At 39.0% G+C, this 18,558-nt stretch overlaps 1 protein-coding gene across 2 annotated transcripts in view; it reads right to left on the reverse strand.

Moving 5' to 3' along the window:
- The window catches only part of LOC108706599 (rho GTPase-activating protein 7), a 211,423-nt gene that overhangs the window by 168,816 nt on the left and 24,049 nt on the right, over positions 1 to 18,558 (reverse strand). For both annotated transcript variants that reach the window (XM_041579485.1, XM_041579484.1), the window contains 2 exons: positions 5,706 to 5,855; positions 267 to 401 (listed from right to left, as the gene is read on the reverse strand). In XM_041579485.1, coding sequence (XP_041435419.1) covers positions 267 to 401; positions 5,706 to 5,855 — 285 coding nt within the window. The remainder of the gene's footprint in view (positions 1 to 266; positions 402 to 5,705; positions 5,856 to 18,558) is intronic.

Consider the following 18,558-nt stretch of genomic DNA (forward strand, 5'->3'; position numbering starts at 1 on the left):
GGAAACTTTTTGAGACCCAACTTTATAGTCATCTGAATGGCCCTAGACTATTGTATGTGCTGTAATGTTTACACTAGGTCTAGTAACCCATAGCAACCAATTGGTATATATTGAAAATAAACATCTGATTGATTGATATAAGTTTCTAGACCTGGTACAAACTCTGCAACATGTATTGGATTGCCTCAGTAGATCTGTTAGTGTTATGTAATGAAATATTTGTTTGAGGGTTGGGTTGAGTATTTTGCCAATATTTTTATACTCACTGCAATCTTTGGTTTAGCTCCACAGCTTGATATCTGCCCAAGGAATCCACGTTCAGAAAAGGCAAATTGGGAGAAAGTCCTAGGAAGATGACATAGTGGGTCCATAAGTTCCCTCCCTGCTCCATTCACTGTATCCTGCACAAAGCATTGGCAAAAGTTATGATGGATCCAGTTTTATTTCCTGTCAGTTCTAAAACCCACTCAGTAACTTGATCAGCAGTCTATCAACATTTTAAAGCAGGTAAGGGGACAGGCAATTTTTCTAAATTTTGCATGTCATCCAGATCACTTGATTTCATGAGAAATTGAATGTTTCCATATGGGAAACCATAAACTTTCATCAAGACAATTTTGTCTTCAAGTTCAATTCATTTGATAAACCGAATATTTTTGCAATGCAAACCAAAATACTGGGGATTTTATTAGACTGTTTGCGAAATAATAAAGCATTTAGAGTAAAACAAGGTATATCTCACCCTATAGAAACTTCAGTGTATTAAAAAGAATTGTCAGAGAATGGCACGTTTTCCAAAACACATTATGATCCTCTGCATCTGGGCCCTCTTAAAGGGAAGAGTGACTCTGCCACGGCTCCAGGCACCATTTGTCCCCCCCAGGAAAGTTCTAAAAAATATAAATGTCCTATACCATCTAAATGGTTTTAGCATGTTTACTAAATAACCTGCATACCCATAATTCATATATAGGACCCATTGCTTAGGGTCAGTTTGTATGGGATTGCTTGCAAACAAAACCTAAAATTTAACAATTAATCCTTTTTGAGCATTAGAACTTTAGTCAAGTCCTGGCACTTAAGGGACAATGTTTTAACCTTGTGCATGTTTGCCACATGGCACTTCAGCTCTGTGTATTTATATATTTATATAATACACAAAAGCCATGAATATCCTGTAAATTATATCCTTATAAACGGTGAGTAGTGATGTCATCAGTTATAAACGGTGAGTAGTGATGTAATTTCTGTCACATGACTCACTAAAATTTGTGTATTATAATTAATAAAGTACCCCCAGTTGTAAAATATGAGGATATTATAAGTTACCTCGGAGTTCCATGACCTGTATAAAAACACTCGGCCTTCGGCCTCGTGTTTTTATATGGTCATGAAACTCCTCGGTAACTTATAATATCCTTATATTTTACAAGAGGGGGTACTTTATTCACTATATAATACACAAAAGCCATGAATATCTTGTAAATTATATCCTTATAAACGGTGAGTTCTGATGTCATCAGTTATAAACAGTGAGTTCTGATGTCATTTCTGTCACATGACTCACTAAAACTTGTGTATTATAATAAATAAAGTACCCCCAGTTGCAAAATATGAGGATATTAGAAGTTACCTCGGAGTTCCATGACCTGTATAAAAACACTCGGCCTTCTGCCTCGTGTTTTTATATGGTCATGAAAATAATTTCCCACTATCTTTCACTCCTAGTGCGACTATAACATAAACTCCTACCACTAAATAAACTTTCAGACCCATTGCATCACCTTCCCGCAACCTTCCAGGAAGAGAGCCCTGAGCACATACGTGTTCTCCCTTTTAAACTTTTAAACACTGCAACCTACCAGGCAAGCCTTAAACTACAATGGACCCGGGAAAAGGGACATAGCTGCCTGGGTGAATCAAAGGACCAAATACAGGGGAAACTGCCTCAGTTGAACTATACCTAAACCTCAGGATCTCTACATAAAAATGGTTTATTTACATGAAGCAGTGCTTTACATATGAGCTGTTTTATACAATACATGTTTTAGAGACCTACGTTGTTTGGGGGTATAGTTTCCCTTTAAGTTACATATCCCACATGTTGAAAGTTTGAACTTTTTTTTAATAGAAGTATTACATATGTTAAACAGAAACAATGTATATGCCCTTTTAATGGTATTAAATGTTTGCCTGCACTTTTGTTCTCTATTGTGTTAACCTAATAAATGTTTACATGCTCTAGAAACATCTGTAGTGTATTACTGCTGTAAATTCTGGGATTAGTTTGGCTGTGGGAAAGGTTGATTTACAGAATATATTATATGCATGGGAGCTGCTGTTGATTGGACTTCACTGAGAAAATGCTGTTAAAGGCAAGTAACGCCAAAAGTAGGTCAGTCGCAGATTTATTTTACTGATCATCTGCCTTAGTTTTACTGAAGGTTTATTTGTTCAACATAGACCTTTTTTCTCTGGAAAGTCCATGAAGGTATTGTTAGAAATAAGGTGAAAAACAATATTGTATATACCTATATAATACACAAGAGCCAAGAATACACTGTAAAATATATTATTATAAACGGTGAGTTCTGACGTCATTTCTGTCACATGACTCACTGAAACGTGTGTATTATAATAAATAAAGTACCCCCAGTTGCAAAATATGAGGATATTAGAAGTTACCTCGGAGTTCCATGACCTGTATAAAAACCCTCTTCCTTTGGCCTCGTGTTTTTATATGGTCATGAAACTCCTCGGTAACTTATAATATCCTTATATTTTACCAGAGGGGGTACTTGATTCACTATATAATACACAAGAGCCATGAAAACACTGTAAAATATATCATTATAAACAGTGCTTAGTGATGTCAGGAGTTATAATCAGTGCTCAGCAATGCAATGACATGACTTACTGAAACTTTGGTATTATAGTTAATAACATATTCCCTGTAGTAAAATATGAGGATATTAGAAGTCACCTTGAAGTTCCATGACCAGTATAAAAGCACTCTGAACTCTGCAGTGACATAATTTAAGATGGAGTACATTATTCGGTATATATTACTAGGCTATTTGCTACCCCCGGTAAAATGCCACCTGAGACAAGGGGGCAGAATCTCTAAACAGCGAATTGTTGCCAGCGACCGATTTGCACACATTGCACCACTTCGCCAGGCGCAAATTTAATATCACTACACTAATTCACCAATATGCAAAGTTGTGACTCTTCGCCAGCGTTACTTCGGCAGCGCGAGCATGTCATCAGGGTCGGACTGGGGGGTCAGGGCCCACTGGGGCTGACACATCAGGGCCCTGCCGCCACCCCCCATGGCAGGGCCCTCGCCTCTTCTCTCCAGTGGCAGGGCCCCTGCTTGCTACAGTCTCTGGGCTCCCTCTCCCCCACCCAGCCCGACGACGTGTACCTGCTTTGTTCGTTGTGTGCGAACAAACCCCACAGTTGTGGGGGAGGCCCTATAGTTTTAAAGAATTTCTCACTCCTCATCCACTCACCTACCTTTGAGCAGGGGCTCCGGAGAGGGGGGATGCAGGGAGGCAATTGAATGGATCGGCAGGAGTAGGCAGATGGGGGTGTGTAGGGATTGCTGTGCGCCTGGCACCACCAGAGTTTTTTTAAGAGCGGGGCCTGGGGCACACTAGTTACCCCACTGACCCAATAATATTTTTATATTGTAGGTATTTAAAGGAAAATAGATATTTTAGCCTACTAATAAAATCTCAGTTTTCTCAGATTGTATTATGTATTAATATGCTAGTATCCATCAAAGGCCACTACTGGCTATCTACAGACATTGCATGAATAGTAATTATGGTTGCACCACCAAGATTTGAACTTCTTCAAAATGTAAACCTGCAAAACTATGTAATGTAAAATTGAGCAGAGGGATCCTAAAAAAAAAGCACTTTGGCTATTTACATCCATTACAACAGTGCCATCTGGTGGTCAGTTTTTCCAACTGGCCTGACAGTCGGTAGAGATATTCAGGAGTAGAGGAAAGTCTTCTGATGTTTCTCTGCTTAGAAATAAGTAGAGTCATCTGACATTTCTAGAGTCATTCCAAAGCAGAGCATCATGAAATGAAAATAGTAGGTGTAGTGACGTTAATTTAACTTAAAAAATTCAAATTTTTCAATCTAATCAACTTTTTATCTACAAGTAATTGTACTTTAAGTTAGATGCCTCAAGTGGTTGAGGTGGGGTTTCTAGGCTGTGGCCCTTTCTTTGTCACTAGACTTTACCAGTAAAAGGTTATACAAGGCTCAATATGACTATTAACTAATAGAATTCAGTAAATGCACCAACATAACTCTATTTGTTCCAGAAATCCGTCTAACCCACTGTAGAAGGATGATAACAAAGTTATAGTACTGGAATTGTTCTAAGATTATTTTATATGTTGCCACTAGAGGACACTACATTAAAACAGGAACGGTTGGTATCTGGTATCTTCCTGGAAAAGTTACTCTGTATTATATATGATAAATGACTTGGTCTAATTCAAGTATCACTAACTAAATGTTCATGCTTAGCTTTTTGTCCATTTAATTGGAGTGCCCCCACCCATTCCTGTTTGTATATAAATAAATGTAACCCAGCTTAATGCCACTGTCCAGCTAAAAGACATAAAACATATTGCACATCTATGCTTTACATTACCATTTCACACAATTACCTACTGTATTTAAGTATATGAGCTTTCAGGGAATATTAATGTATATGTGAACTTGTTGGGGGACAAGAGCTGACATGCTTTCCAGTTAGCAGGGTAGAACACATAGTTGCTGCTTTGTTTTTTTGGTATACTAACAATGGCAAGCCCATAGACCATGTATTGTATGGTAAGCTCTGAAAAGTAGGCTATTCTTTCATTTATTTATACAATTCAGTTATGTTTCAAAGTAAGGTTTTATAAATGTTTAAAATGACTTGGTTTGATAATGATATTGTTTTAAAGCTGCATGTAGGAATTATATTCATATAATGTCTTTGTATTGTAATATAAATATATATACTGTATATTTCAGTGTAAGAGTGGCCTCCTCCTCAGGGAACAATAATCCATGGAATTGACAGTCTATCTATCCAAATGACCCCATACCTGGAGATGAGGGATTTTAACTATAAGCCTGTGTGAAGTAGGTGTGGCTGGTTTTGTGAAAAAGGATTGGCTAGCTTTAGGTAGGTATGGTGGGGCAGGAATGGTCTTCCAAAAATGCAAACTTTATAGGTTTCCATGTTAACAGGCTGGCATCATATTATTTTATTACTGCAACACCTGACAAATTGCTGCTGTTATGTACTGACTGTAAATTACTGTTACTGTATATTTTTCTATTGTGCCCAAGGTTTTCTTATTGTAAATAAACTTGTGCTACAGCCTTTTTAATCCAAAGGTGACTGTGTCTATGAGATGTTTAAAACAATTGGGTTTTATACAGTAGGGTAGTACTACTAAGGGTTATAACGTGGGCTATACATTGACACTGCCCTTGTCATGGTACTTTGCAGTGGTTGGTATTTCTCTTTTTAATGAGGGAGTGCAAAAGTAGGTGTTTACTATATGATAAAGGGTTCTGAGAAATGAGTGTGAACATTGAGAAGACAGTTCTCAACTGAGGGTAAAATATAGAAAATAACATATAGGAGAGAAGGTCTACAAAACGGACAATTGAATAACTCACCTTTGCAGGGAGTGACTGGCTGATATCTGGTTTGTTGCACGTAGGCTGAGTATGGAGAGCATTTTCTATGTCTTGGTCTAGCTGATCCAGTTTCATGATTAGCAGCACCATTGAGTCAACTCTTGACCTGTGTATGTCTTCTCTTAATTTCTGCGGAAAATAAAAATAATGTATTTAAAATATATCCGTAAACCCGTTATCCAGAAAGCTCAGAATAACGGGAAGGCTGTCTCCCATAGACTCCATTTTATCCAAATAATCCCCATTTAAAAAAAATGATTTATTTTTTCTCTATAATAATAAAACAATACCTTGTACTTGATCCAAACTAAGATAGAATTAATCCTTATTGGAAGCAAAACCAGCCTATTGGGTTTCTTTAATGTTTACATGATTTTCTAGTAGACGAGGTATGAAGATCCAAATTACAGAAAGATCCCTTATCCGTAAAGCCTGAGATCCCGAGCATTCTGGATTACAGGTGCCATACCTGTATATGTATAACATAACATACTTACTAATACTGCACGGATAAAATCATATGAAACTAAGTTTCGTACAACATTCTGTTTGTGAGTGCAGATTACTGATCCCAACAGGTAGCCATGTGCTATGCATATCAGTTGCTTCAGCTGCCCATGTGCTATGTTGGTTAGTGTATCGCTGATGAGAAAAAGAAGCGGAGTCACAGATCGTCTTCACCTCCTGCATTTCTGATCATTCAGGCTGTTTGTCCAAGCAAATGAAAACTGGAAGTTGGTCATAGTTTGTATGCGCTCCATCAATTCAGCCCAAGGGCCAACTGGTTGGTGAATGTACCTTATTGGCACATATATGGCACAATATGGTGCCCTACGTCGTGTTATTTATTATCTTTATGAATTATTTAGATTTATTAATTAAACCAGATGGCTATACCTGATTAAACTGCGGAACTCTGGAACAGTCCTACTATCTCATTGCACCTGCTGGACCATTGCTGCACACAGTGCAATGTTCACTACAGCCAAACTGAGCTTGTTAGAATAAAAAAAAAATGTAATAGAATACAAAGTTATTCTCTTCTAGCCAGGTCATTTAATGCTAGGCTGTATCCAGTTTTGGAACAGTAGGGGGAAAGGTTCATGAGTCTATAGGGCCATTAGGCCTGGCATATTTGTACAAAGTAAAAGCTTGGTATTTATATTAAATGGTTTATGTCACAATTTAAATGCTTCTGTAACCACCAGGTATTTTTTGTAAGACATTATTTAATGAAGTCTAGGAGAACTTAATAATAGAAGGCAATTTGTATTGTACAGTATTAGTTACAGGAACACTTTATAATACGATTGTGATATATGATATATGATATATGACGTTCAGCCTAGATATTGTATTTGTTAAGAATCAAAAAGGCAAAATAATATAATTGTCAATGCTGTGATTGTTATGTGTGTGAGGTTAATGAGTTACCAGATTGCTTTTACAGCATTTAGCTCTGTACTATTCAGATGATACTGGCATAGTCCTGGAACTAAAACTTTCTTTTTTTTTTGCATCAGCCCTAAAATATACTGTAGCGCAAAAAATCGTTTCTTTTTCAAATAATAACACGGGTTTCTGATCCTAAGTCTGTGCTAATATATGTGCATCTGCCTCTGCAGAGTAGGGATACATTCCGCTGGATTCAGGGCAAGGAATGTTCCACATTGTAGAACACTCAGCTGAAGATAAAATATTGTCATCAGCATTGACACAGAAGGCCAAGGCACAAAGCAACATAAGTGTATATAGTGTTACCAGAATAACAGTAGAAAGCGAGCCCAATATAATCCATGCTTTCCGTATACAAGAAGCCTGCCATAAGTTCACTAGAGAGTAGAGGAGAAATATATTTAAATAAAAATAAATATATTAAAATAAAATATTAAAATCACAAACAGTATATAATTAATTCAGAAGTGTTGGAAACTTGCACTGCTATATGAGTCCTTAGAGGTTTAGAGACTAAATTATAACCCAACAGCATGTTTGCAGTGGGGTAAGGCTATAAGGACTCAATCATCGAAATTATGGAAATCGTTTTGTGACTTTCAGTATAAGACCTAGAACATAAACAGACATATTTCATACAACTAACACACTTGTAAGAATTCCTCCATATACTGCACATGTATAGGATCTGTTATCTAGAATGCTCGGGACCTGTGGTTCTCTGGATAATGGATCTTTCTGTAATTTGGATCTTCATAAGTTTATTAGAAAATCATATAACATTAAACCCAATAAGTTGGTTTTAATAAGGATTAATTATATAATAGATTGATTACAAGGTACTACTTTATTATTAAAAAGAAAATCATTTTTAAAAAGTCGGATTAATTCATTATAATGGAGTGTATGATAGATGACCTTTCGTAATTCGGAGCTTTGTGGGTAATAGGTTTTTCCGGATAAAGGATCCCATACCTGTATAGAGTACCTATACTGAAGCAATTAATAGTCATAATACGATTTTGTTTAGTACAATTATGCAAAGAAAAGTTTGACCACCAAAGCCCCCCTTTAACATATAAGGGGTTATTTACAGTATTAAAGTTGTGGGGTTTTTTTCTACAAAATTTTAATTTTTCGTGAAAAAAAAACCCTTAATTTTTTCGGAATTTATTATACCCGGAGAATGGAGAAAGTCCAAATCCGAAAATCCGGCATCTCAGACCTGCTGAGGTTGCATATAAGTCAATGGGAGAAGTCCTGAAGATATCTTGATCTGCGCTGGGTTTGTGCAACAATCCTCAGATTTAGTTGTTTTGGGCAAAATCAGTTTTCAGGTGGAAAATCCTAAAAATTCATATGATTATTTTTTTTCACGATTTTTTCAGGTTTTTTCCCGCACAGGAAATTTTTAGGAAAATGTATTGATAAATAAGGGGGAAAACCCGTGCAGAGTATTTTTCAGAAAATAATGAGATAAATTTAGACTTTGATAAATGGACCTCCCCGACAAATACAAGAAGTCTTCTGCACTCAACCCATTAGCAATATATTTGAGGCATTAGACATTTTGTGCTTTAAGCTACCAAAAAATGCCTTACCCTTTAAACAAAACAGGAATTGTTTGTCCATATATTGCAATATATTTGAGCTGGCCAGTCAGGGATGACTTTGACGTAGTTTTATTAACAGAGCTTATTCATAAATGTATGAATAAAGAGACACAAAAGGAGTATTTTGTAATATCTGGTCTCTTTTCAAACCAGAACCCAAAGAGATTGGTCACTAGAGACTTGAATTAGTTGAATTCTGAAGGCGCAGCACCCACTTATTCAGATGATTAGGCAAATGACAATTTGAAAAAATTGCATTAAAAAATGTACATTAATCATATAAAACATCTTAAATATGTTAAAATTATGCATATTTTAACAAAGTTAAAAGTTATGATACACTACATGTACAGTATTTGCACAACCATATGAACTAAGGATTAAAAAAAAAACGTTTAATTTCTAAAGCTCTAGACATCTAGGGCCATTAACATTACAGATGCTTCTTTTACACGGAAATTAGAGACTTATCGGGCAGCTGGAACATATACAGTATCTGACTAGAATAATCAGCTGGTATCTAATAAGTTTGGGGTGTTCTATGCTGTTTAGTATTTTGTTTGATTTGTAAATCTTGAAAAAATGTAATGCATGTGCATACTATAGGATTTGCTGCAATCATGAAGTCTGTAGAGTGGCTGACACCCTTAGTCGTGCTTCCCAAACTGTGCAGCTGACACACTTGGGGGACAATGCAGTGTTCCATTTTGAGACTGGGGCCAAATGGGACCATGGTTTAAAGTACAGACAGGGCTGGCCTTCAGCATCAGACTGGAGGCCCGGAGGCCAGTAGAGGCCCACCGGGACTTCCTCCACATACCAGTGCAGCAGTTGCGAGCACGATAAGGGCTGAGGGACACAATAAGGGGTCAACTCTGCCCGTAGGAGAGTGTGGTTCTAGGTCGCCGGGGCCCATGAAGCCTGGTACCTTGGTGGCCAAGTCCGACCCTGCTGGCCTTTGCCCCCTCTCACTGCGATCTGCACCTCATGCCATATCCCCTCCCATCCCCTAATTGTCCCCTAACTTATGTGTCATATATACATGCCAGTCAGGGAACAACCCGTGCCCCCAGGCAATGTATGCGGCTTGCTCTCAGCCAGAATGGAAGAATAAGTACTGGCTGAATGAACAGTAGGGATGTAGCGAACGTCGGAAAAAATGTTCGCGAACATGTTCGCGAACTTCCGGACAAAAATGCGAACGGTTCGCGAACGTCGCGAACCCCATAGACTTCAATGGGAAGGCGAATTTTAAAAGCTAGAAAAGACATTTCTGGCCAGAAAAATGATTTTAAAGTTGTTTAAAGGGTGCAACGACCTGGACAGTGGCATGCCAGAGGGGGATCAAGGGCAAAAATGTTTCTGAAAAATACATTGTTGACACAGCGCTGCGTTTTGTGCTGTAAAGGGCAGAAATCACACTACGTCACTCAGGTGATGTTTCTGGACACGGAATGTGAAAAAGCTCACACAGCTAGGTGGCACTTAGTTAAAGACTGGGCAAACAATGCCTGCAAAGGCAACGTATACAGTAGTGTATACGGAATATATTATTGCTGCTGTAAAAACATCACTCAGTTGATGTTTACGGACACGGAATTATTATTGTTATTATTTAGACAGAATGTGAACAAGCTCACACAGCTAGGTGGCCGTTGTTTGAAAATGAAGAACACACTGGGCAAACAAATTGAAACAATGCCTGCAAGGTCAACGTATACACTACAGCAGTGGATACGGAATATATTATTGCTGCTAGGGATGTCGCGGACTGTTCGGCGGCGAACTTGTTCGCGTGAACATCGGCTGTTCGCGTCCGCCGCAAGTTCGCGAACGTCGCGCGACGTTCGCCAATAGGCGTTCGCGTCAAAATCGTTCGACCATTCGACCATTCGATCGCTAAAATCGAACGATTAAAATCCTTTGATCGTTCGAATCGAACGATTTTCGGATGTTCGAAGTTCGCGAACTGTTCGCATTTTTTGCCGGTGTTCGCGAACGGCGTTCGCGAACACATTATCGGCGGTTCGCTACATCCCTAATTGCTGCTTGAAAAACGTCACTCAGGTGGTGTTTCTGGAGACGGTATTATTATTGATATTTAGACAGAATGTGAACAAGCTCACACAGCTAGGTGGCCGTTGTTTGAAGAACACACTGGGCAAATAATGCCTGCAAGTGCACTACTATTGGTGCACTACTATGAAGAACAGCAAACAGCACTGGACACGTTAAAGAACAGTGAGATAAGTAAAATAAAAAAATATATATATATATTAAAAAAAAAAATTACTCTGGTTGGTGCTGAACTACTAGGAGCAGCACACCAGTCCCACTCCCCAACACAGCTAGACTAATAGCACTGGGCTCTTATAGTAGCAAAGTAAAAAAACAAAAAAGAAAATAAAAGCAGTCCTTACAAGGACTATTGGGTTACAGGCAGCAGTCAGCAGATGAGAGATCAGCAGCAGTGCCCACAGCAGCTACATACAGAGCACTGCAGTAGAGGTAGATTACTAGCCAGCAAAGCTACCTAACCTAAAATGTCCCTCAAATCCCTGCAGAGTTCTGTCCCTACAATACAGAGCAGTATCAAGTAGATTACTAGCCAGCAAAGTTACTATCAACTGTCCCTCAAATCACTAACAGCTCTCTCCCTACACTAGCTCTTCCAAGCACACACAGGCAGAATGAAAAAACGCTGCAGGGCTTCAGTTTATATATGGAAGGGGAGTGGTCCAGGGGGTGTGGGGGTGGTCCAGGAGGGAGAGCTTCCTGATTGGCTGCCATGTATCTGCTGGTCTGGGGTGAGAGGTCAAAAATAAGCGCCAGCTAAGGCGAACCCAAATTGGCGAACGTCGCGCGGCGTTCGCGAACATTCGGCGGACGCGAACACCTGATGTTCGCGCGAACTAGTTCGCGGGCGAACAGTCCGCGACATCCCTAATGAACAGTAAGGGTGGCACTCTTGTGTAGGCTTCCTACCTGTCCCCTAACATGCATGTCATAGAGATGCATAATAGGGCATATGACAGGCAGTAAGGCGTAGCCTACTCTCCCTGACACCGTTACCTAACAACAGTTGCTTTTTTAATCTGGAGTAAGGTATAGAACAAAGCTGGTTGTGCCCGTTATTAGTGCTTTTGTACTACTTCCCTGGTCATAGTATAGTATATGACCCCACAAACCTTCTATAACCAACACGCTCTAAATTATGGTAAACTGTACTTAACATGGCAGCCAAGGCCACTGTATCCATTTACATTTGTATCCATGTACCCATTTTCATGTAGAGGGTCGGACTGGGGGGCCTGGAGCCCCTCTGCGCGCTTCTGAAACTACTTTTTTTTTAAAAAAAAAACAAAAAAAACCCAAGCAGAGGGAGAGGGGTGGGTCTGGCCGAGCAGAGGCCAATGAGGGTCCGCGCCAGTCCGACACTGTTCATGTATGGTTAAAGGAAAACTATACCTCCAAAATGAACACTTAAAGGAGAAGGAAAGGTTAAAACTAAGTAAGCCTTATCAGAAATATCCATCTAAATATACCAGTAAACCCCCAATGTAGTGCTGCTCGGAGTCCCCTGTCAAAAGAAACACTGCATTTCTTTCCTTCTATTGTGTACACATGGGCTTCTGTATGAGACTTCCTGCCTTCAGCTTAAACCTCATTGCCCTGGGCAAGAGCATGCTCAGTTTGCTCCTCTTCCCCCTGCCCCTCCCTTCTCTACTGTAATCTGAGCCCAGAGGAGGGAGAGACTCAGGCAGGAAGTGATGTCACACCAAGTTAATACTGCAGCTCCTATCCTAAACAAACAGAGAGTTTCTAGAGCTTTTTACTCAGGTATGGTAAAACATTCTACAGAATAAATGTAGCATTCTAGCTTGCACTATTGCAGCTAATCTATTGGCAATAAAATGCCTCCTTAGCTTTCCTTCTCCTTTAAGCAACAGATTTTATATCAGAGTTTATATCATATCAAGTGGCATATTAAAGAATCTTATCAAACTGGTATATATATTTAAGTAAATCTTGCCCTTTTACATCTCTTACCTTGAACCACCATTTCGTAATGGTCTGTGTGCTGCCTCAGAGATCACCTGACCAGAAATACTACAACTCTAACTGTAACAGGAAGAAGTGTGGAAGCAAAAGACAGAACTCTGTTAATTGGCTCATGTGACCTAACTAGTATGGTTTGTTGGTATGTTTGTGAGTACAGTGAATCGTACGATCTCAGGGGGCGGCCCTTATTTTTTAAAATGGCAATTTTCTACTTATGATTACCCAATGGCAAATACTACTATAAAAGTATATTATTATGAAAATGGTTTATTTACATGAAGCAGGGTTTTACATATGAGCTGTTTTATGCAATATCTTCTTATAGAGACCTACATTGTTTGGGGGTTATAGTTTCCCTTTAAACAGATATTGATAAAACAAGCTACAAGTGCTACAAGCAGTTCACATCCCCTATACTAAATTCAGTTCATCAAGAGCAATCCACACTACTCTTCCTCTCTGTGTATAAAAACTATAAAAATAATTGAGGAATAATGGGTTATTTCAGACATTTGCAACTGTGAAAGTAGTGGCTTGTGCCCTATGCACCTTGTCCCTCTTTGTAAAGGAGCCCTTTTATAAATAAATGCATGAGAAATTTTTTGCTGAACGTGAAAGTTAAATGTAAATCATATCATTGGACTGAAATGAGAGTTTTTTCTAACAACTCAAGCAAATATGTCTCAAAATCAATACACTTTGCGGACAAAGCACTACAACATTCAGTATAACATAAGGTTCCAGAAAGGTAAATGTTAGTTTTAATAAATATTCAGGTTTGAAATATAGAAATGATATATAGAAAAAGAAACATAAACCTAAATGCATTTTTATCATTTGATTCATATCATTACAGATTGTTGCTATTTCAAAAGAAATGATTTAAACACATTGTTTAATAATGCGTGTGCTATTACTTGAGTGATGTGCCAAATACAGCACATAGTGCAGCTTTTCTCTCTTTAAATCTCCGTTTATTGTTTTCAGGTGTCTTTCAGAATAATGACCTAAACATTTCCCCACCTTGGACCCTGCAGCTGTGATCCTATTCAATCAAGTTGTTGATTTGCCCATTGTAACATCTGTGTGTGTTTTTCTTTTAAAGCAATATGAGCAGTCTCATGGGATTATTTATTTATTATGCTTAAACCTTTATCCCATGCCTCCTGTCCTCTGCCAGCATGATCCTATAATAATGCAATAATGTTACAGTTCTGTTATAGCAGCAATGTCCTTAGTTTTGGAAAGCCTCTTTTGGAAAGTACACAAATACAAAAATATATATGTTGAGATGGGGCTAGTGAAGCCATCCTGAATTAGTATAATTTAAGCCGTTTTCATGTTCACCACTTAAGATAACATTCAGCTGATCTACTATATCTTCTGAGGCACCAAGTTAAAGTAGTGTGCCAGGGTTTGGGTCGACTGTGACAGGTGGTAGAAGGAGCAAAGGAGTCAATAGATGTTGAAAGAGCATTGTTGTGTAGAGAGAAGCTGCCATATTCGGGCAGGAAAGATTGTTAATATGAGAGACTGGCTGTGCTTTTACTATTGATAATTGTTTTGGATGTATTCAGGTTTATGTATGTGTGGGTGGCAGGTCCGGACTGAGAATTAAAATAGGCCCTGCCATTTCAGGCATACAGAGGCCCAATAAGCCCACATAGAGGCCCAAACAACCCCCACCAGCCCACTAAATACTGATTTTCTATGGCACCTTATAGCAGCCCCTCTGGCATTTGCCAGAACCCACAGATTGCCAGTCTGGGCCTGGTGGGTGGTGAGAGATGAGAGCATGACCCTCTATGGGAGTAGCAGAGTCAGTCCACTGAGAGTGTCCAAATTAAGTTGTTAGCAACAGGAGTTTAAGAGGTGGCAGGAAAAGCAGAGTTGTAAATGGGAATATTGAAGTCACCTAAATTGAGAGCAGGTGTTTTACTGGAGAGAAAGTATGGAAGCCAAGCAGCAAAGTGATCCAAGAAAGTAGAGTAGGTCCCAGGGGCGCAATATATGACTGTGACATGCAGAGAGATTGGAGAAAACAAGCATGAGAAGTGAAGGATAAAGAAGTTGGTGTGGTTAAAGTTTGATACCTACATTTCGTGGAGAGAAGAAAGTCAACCATACCGCCGTGACGATCACCTGGAGTTTTAGTAAATGAGAAGTCTCCATAGGACAGGGCAACAGGTGAAGCAGTGTCAGTGGGAGAGAGCCATGTTTCAGTGATATTTAGAAGGTGAAGAGATTTGGGTGTAAAGAGATCATGAACTGCTGTGAGTTTATTGCAATTGATTGTGCATTCCAGAGGGATAGAGAGAGAGAGGCAATCAATTTAAACATACTGTAGTTAAAGGGTAGAACCAGGCTCATCTTGCTTAAGTGAATGCCCTAATATACAGCAAGGAGGTCACATGGGTGAGGGCGGAAAGTTGATTTATTAAGACAAGTTTAAAGACAAGACTCTCCTAGTCCTGGTTATCAGTAATTAAGCAATTAATAGGACTGAGCCAGATGTGGCAATAAAATGGACATACCAACCCTTCAGTCAACAAGTAGGAAAGTTGCTAGATAAACTTAATCGCAATAGAACATATTACGCATACCCCACAATTGAATAATTTGCAATGATATTAAAATGTTTAGCAGCTGACTGAGCATGTGAGTGTTGCAGACACTCCTAACAAAAAGATGGGAAACTATGACAACTCTGAAGCAGGCCCGGATTTGCGGCAAGGCCGCATAGGCCCGGGCCTAGGGCGGCAAAAAAATAGGGGCGGCATGCCGCCCAGCCGCATTATGGGGACGTGTGCGTCCCCATTCAATTACAGCAGCTGCGCCAGCGTTTTTTCGCTGGTGCGCTGAGAAGGGGAGGTGGGGTGGGCGCTAGGACCGCGCGGCCGCTGGTCGGACCCGGCAGCCTAAGGGAGCCCCTCATTGAAATCCGGCGCTGCTCTGAAGGCCTGGATCATTAATACTATAGGGATGTTGAACCTTTTGGCCATTATAATTTTTGGATTTACAGCATTACAGGAGTTGTTTTCCTATAATCCATCCAATATGGTCTACATAACAAACTCTTTGTTTCTCAAGATTATTTCTGCCACTCTGCATCAAAATAAACAAATTCTTTAGTCTTTAGTACACTGTGCCTATTGATGATGCCTACTGTACTGCTACTGCCACCTTCAAGGCTTCTTCAACATCAACATCCATAGTTGCACATGATTTGTAAGAGGAGGTGGGAGCATATTTGGAAGCAAGTACAAATAAATAGAGTCAATTCTCACAACAATTGCATCATTGTCATAAATGAGCCTTAGAAACAGAAACAGAACAGAAACTCTATATAAATTATAGGGCAACTGCTATACAGTATATTGATCCTGTATTAGGCCCAGTATTTTTTTCATATTTATCATTACTGGAATCTTTAAGAGTAAATTGTCTTTAAAGGCACGCGAGTGTGGTTCTTTTAGAAAGTACAGCTGCAACGGTGTTGATTTAAATGGGTTAAGGGACTGTACACAATACATTTTCTTAAATTTTTATACATGGTAAGAAAACATTGTTATACAAAGAAAAAAACACAAAGGCAAAACACTTCCTCTTGTTCATTCATTTAAAAGAATGAAATAATGATCTTCAAATCCCAGCAGAGGAAGTTTTATTTGTGTCCTGACCATGACTCGAAGCAGGGTCATGTATGACTAAATGTACACGGGTTTGGTGCTGGCCCTTTTTGTTTGTCCTACAAATCGAGTCTCACAAACTACATCTCATAAAACAGATGGAAGGTTAAGAACGTTTCAAACGAGGGACTGTAAAATGACCACTGTGTACATAAAAATGTGTACTTATTACAGTTATATTAGTTAAAATGGAAACTTTTGAGTCTTAGCAGATGGCAAACACATTTCTACAGCATGATTCAGTTCCTGGAATAAAAAGCTGCTTGCAAGCCTGGTCACTGCCAACATTTGCGTGGCTTGTTTTTTTAATTCTTTCCTTTTAGCTTTAGTAATTGCATACACTATCTCAGAATATAAGGAGAAGAGAATTGCGCACAGGGGCTGTCCAATACTTTTTTTTTTGTATTTCTTTATGTTCACCAAATTTTGTTCTATACAAACTTGCATTTGCCTTCTGGGACTGGGATAGTTTGTCTGGAGAAGAGAAAATATAGGCATGGTCTCCTTGGCTCCCGGGTTCTCCTTGAGGAATCCAATGAAATTGTGGTAGTGTCAGTATAGCCTTATTTGGAGTCAGATTTTATTTTTTTATGGTTGATTGCAAAACAAACGCAGCTCCTGCTTATAGAGTGATGCATTCATTAGCAAGTATGGAATGCTTCTAGAACATCATCTGATGGAGAAGTTGACCTTAAATAGCATCAGCAGGATTTTTGTTCTTTGTAAATCTTGCATGACTTCTACATAGTAAATGCATTATCTCCAATATATCTCATACATAAACATAAAAGCTAATTTCTACTACGGTTATGGGACCTGTTATCCAGAAAGCTCGGGACCTGGTAATTTGGATCTTCATACTTTAAATCTACTAGAAAAGCACTTAAACATTAATTAAACCAATAGGCTGGTTCTTCTTCCAGTAAGGATTGATTATATCTTAGTTTGGATCAAGTGCAAGGTACTGTTTTATTATTACAAAGAAAAAGGAAATCATTTTTAACAATTTGTATTATTTAGAGATCTATTGGAGATGGTCATCCAGTAATTTGGAGCTTTCTGGATAATGGGTTTCCAGATAACAGATCCCATACCTGTACTGGATTTGTTGGTTCACTTAAGGTTATACTGTATATTTAAATTAACATGCCAATGTTTGACAAAAAAGCCACCCAGCATAATAATTGTCAAATTTATAGATAACTTCAAAAGTCAAGTAAAAGATATCTTGACTGGAGGTCACCAAGAACATCCTCAATAGCCTGGCATGGGATTTAAGGAGTCCTTTGAAACGATTCAGCATTTTATCTGTTCTTGTATGGGGGCCTCCAACAGGCCTCCTCGACTGATATCAGGCCAAACATCGGCTAGATATTGATTGGACAGGTTTTATTTTACTGTCCAGTTGAGGATCGCATTGACTAGTAGGGATTTTCGGATGTTCGAAGTTCGCGAACTGTTCGCGAACTGTCCGCATTTTTTGCCGGTGTTCGCGAACGGCGTTCGCGAACACATTATCGGCGGTTCGCTACATCCCTATTGACTAGTTGATACGGTCCTCGTCCTGTACGCGCCTAGGACCAAATGATCGGATTAGCCCGATATCGCTTGTCTTTGGTGGGCATAGCGGGGGAAATATCTACTCGTCTGTCATTCTCATTGTGGCCACCTTAACAAGTATCTATTGGAAATGTGTAAAAGCATTAATAAGAAGTTTTATGAACTGATATTGTGTCACTCATTATTTTTACAATAATCTGGCCCCTAAACTTTTGTAAGAGTGGATAATTATCTAGGGATAATTGGAACTCAAATTCAGTCACACACAATTGCATATGCTTAGGTATTTACATCAATTCTGTCCAGTAATGTTGATTCATGTTTCTGCTGTCAAAGGGCTTTATAGGAATAGTATCAGTTCATATACTGTCTCCTTTGGTCTATTGCAGATGGGGAATATTTTCTGCTGGCGTATGTCAGCTGGGAGAAAAAGTACCTAAAATCACCACTACA

This window comes from Xenopus laevis, chromosome 1S, assembly GCF_017654675.1.
Source record: "Xenopus laevis strain J_2021 chromosome 1S, Xenopus_laevis_v10.1, whole genome shotgun sequence".
NCBI lineage: Eukaryota > Metazoa > Chordata > Amphibia > Anura > Pipidae > Xenopus > Xenopus laevis.